The sequence below is a fragment of the Tupaia chinensis genome, unplaced genomic scaffold, assembly GCF_000334495.1.
Source record: "Tupaia chinensis unplaced genomic scaffold, TupChi_1.0 Scaffold000369_1, whole genome shotgun sequence".
NCBI lineage: Eukaryota > Metazoa > Chordata > Mammalia > Scandentia > Tupaiidae > Tupaia > Tupaia belangeri.
Genome location: NW_006159866.1, coordinates 731,980 through 734,545, shown reverse-complemented (window position 1 = coordinate 734,545; position 2,566 = coordinate 731,980). Strand labels below are relative to the sequence as shown.

Here is a 2,566-nt window from a genome sequence, read left to right as displayed (position 1 = left end):
CTGTGGGTTTCGTGCTATTGGCATGTTGGTAAGCACTCAGGCTGCTTCCCAGCAGTGCGCTGTGGGGCTGGCCAGTATGGGGGCAGGGCTTCAGTTCTTTTTGATCTTGGACTACAACTTGTGGGTGAGAACCTAAATTTAGAATAGGACAGCAAATTTTGCTTAATTTTAACCAGAATTTCTTCCTTTTTTTCTAAGTTGGTAAATTGTGAACAAACCTAGTCTCTGATCACTGCTTGATAGAGCAATGAGTTCTGTCAGTTTTTGTCTCCTGGCCTGGTTATACTTCTTACACACTTGGTTTCTTAAAGAATTGATTAAGTAAATCCCAAACCCAAAATATTTAGTTGGTGTGTGTATGTGTGTGTGTGTGTGTGTGTGTGTATAGTTTGTTTGTTTTTAGTTTTCGCTATAGGACTCACCTGCTCACTGGAGAGAGCCAGGAAGAAGTGGGGGAAGGGGAGAATCACCCCTCAGAGGGTATGGCCACACCTCAGTCCCTTCTTTATTCTCTTGGGATTTGGGCACGCATGCACACCTGGTGTGTTTGTCAAGTCTCTGGGTCCAGCATTTGAACTGCATAGCTGGCCATGTGGGATCCAGTTCTTTTAACCACCATACCACAGGCTAGCCTGGTGGTTTGTTTTCACCAACCAAGTATTTTGTGTTTGTCATTCGTTCTCTTCACTATTATGTAATGTTTTCGGTGGCCAAATATGAAAACTTATGTCAGTAACTCAGAACATGAATGGACTGTTAAGTTTCTATCTATATACTCACTTCAGATTTTGGAGACAGAAAAAGCATGGTTTATTTGAAGTTCTTTGCATGATATATTTGGTACAGCTCCATATTCAGAAATGCAGCTGGATTATATTTATGACCAAGATGAAGAGGGAACATTGAATAGACCATGGACTCAAGAGAGATTCAACTCGTATTTGAAAGATCTTCCTTCTTACACATGATGACTTGCATGACAAGAAAGCAGCACATTTCATGACAACCTTATTCCTGATTTTGTTATCTTGAGTGTCTAAGAGATTTCTTGAATTTAAAAGCTCAACATCTCTCCAGTCAGTGACCTAGACTCAGAATTCAACAGCCAGCTCCAGTATGGCTTCTCAAGAAGCTATTTAATTTGTTTATTCTTAAAGAAATATTGCTCTTGTTTTCAGGAAAAAGAAAGAAAAGGAAGTCCGGAAGACAGCTTCTAGCTACCATATCTAGTTGTATAAGTAATGCTCGAAAGCAAGCACGAAAACTAACAACAAAGCAGAAGAATGGTAGAAATCCAGTGTGATATTTACAGCTCCCTTATACAGTCTGTCCTAGTCATAGCAACACTATTTGTCTTATCTTGTCTCATGTTATTTTGTCAGCCACCGAAAGTTTAACAGTAGGATTAGGAATTTCAATGAATAATCTTAGACTTCTGTATCAATCTGTCATCATGAGCAAGGAACTTGACTTTTGCAAGACTTAGATACATGCAAATAATCTAGAAATGAAGGAAAATATCTTATTGTAAAAACAGTAATTTTATATGAGCTTGAACAGCACCTAAAATTTGTAGTAAACCACTGAAAGAAGGAAAATGCCTTAAAAAAATACTCCATAGTTTAATTATTATTGTATGTGAGGATGAAAGCCATAAGGAATGTTATTAAAAATATATGGAAATTGGGACCAGCAGATGGAGTAATGGTTATGTCACTGGACTTCCATTTAGTCAAACACCATTCAAGCCCCAGACCTGGTGGTTTGAAACTCATGCCAGGCATGTGTGTTTACCTGCCCAAGATTCCAAGAAAAGACTGGAGGAGAAGGGATTGCTATATGGCCATCCCTTTTGGGGGATGATTTCTCACTTTCTGTCTCTCTGTCTCTCCAGTGAGTACATGCACCCTCTAGCAAAAATCTCTCTGAAAAAAAATGTATGGAAGTCTTGAGAAACTTAATATTATACAATAGTGATAGATGTGGGAGTGTTGATGTTTGCTTTCTGTTTTTATTTCAGGGTTTGAACATAATCTTTCATGTAGCCTTGGCTCTCCTAAAGGTAAGTCTTTTTTAACTTAAGTGACCAGAATATCTTAACTTCTTTGCCTTTGGGGCTAGAATAATTCAATTTATAGCTTTTCCCTTATTCTGGTTTCTCCTTGAAAAAAGATTTCTGTAATAAATTCTGATCCTCTGTTTTCCTCATTCTTTTTTGTTGTTTGTTTGGAGTGGATTTGCTTGTTTTCCTGTCATCCATTTAATCTTGCTACCTGTAGTGCTTTTCCCAGTAACACAAAAAGTGCTCCTACTCATATGAGTTGGATAAGAGAAAAAGTTAAAATCTGTTTTCTGTCAAAATGATACCACCTTTTTTCTTTCAAATTTATTACCATAATAACATCCCTGAAGACATCTAAACGTATAATTGAATTATTAAAGAGATTATAGGGACCAGCAGATGGGATATTTACGTTTCTGGACTCCCACTTAATTGCACATGGTTTGCGTCCTGGACCTAGAGGTGTAAAAATTCATGCTGAGTGTGTGTACATGTGTGCCCAAA

The 2,566-nt window shown here is 37.8% G+C and overlaps 1 protein-coding gene across 3 annotated transcripts in view; it reads left to right on the top strand.

Annotated features, from left to right (window-relative positions):
- Positions 1-2,566, top strand: part of RABGAP1L (RAB GTPase activating protein 1 like) — a 762,391-nt gene that overhangs the window by 511,606 nt on the left and 248,219 nt on the right. For all 3 annotated transcript variants that reach the window (XM_006153335.3, XM_027773764.1, XM_027773765.1), the window contains one exon: positions 2,021-2,062. In XM_006153335.3, coding sequence (XP_006153397.1) covers positions 2,021-2,062 — 42 coding nt within the window. The remainder of the gene's footprint in view (positions 1-2,020; positions 2,063-2,566) is intronic.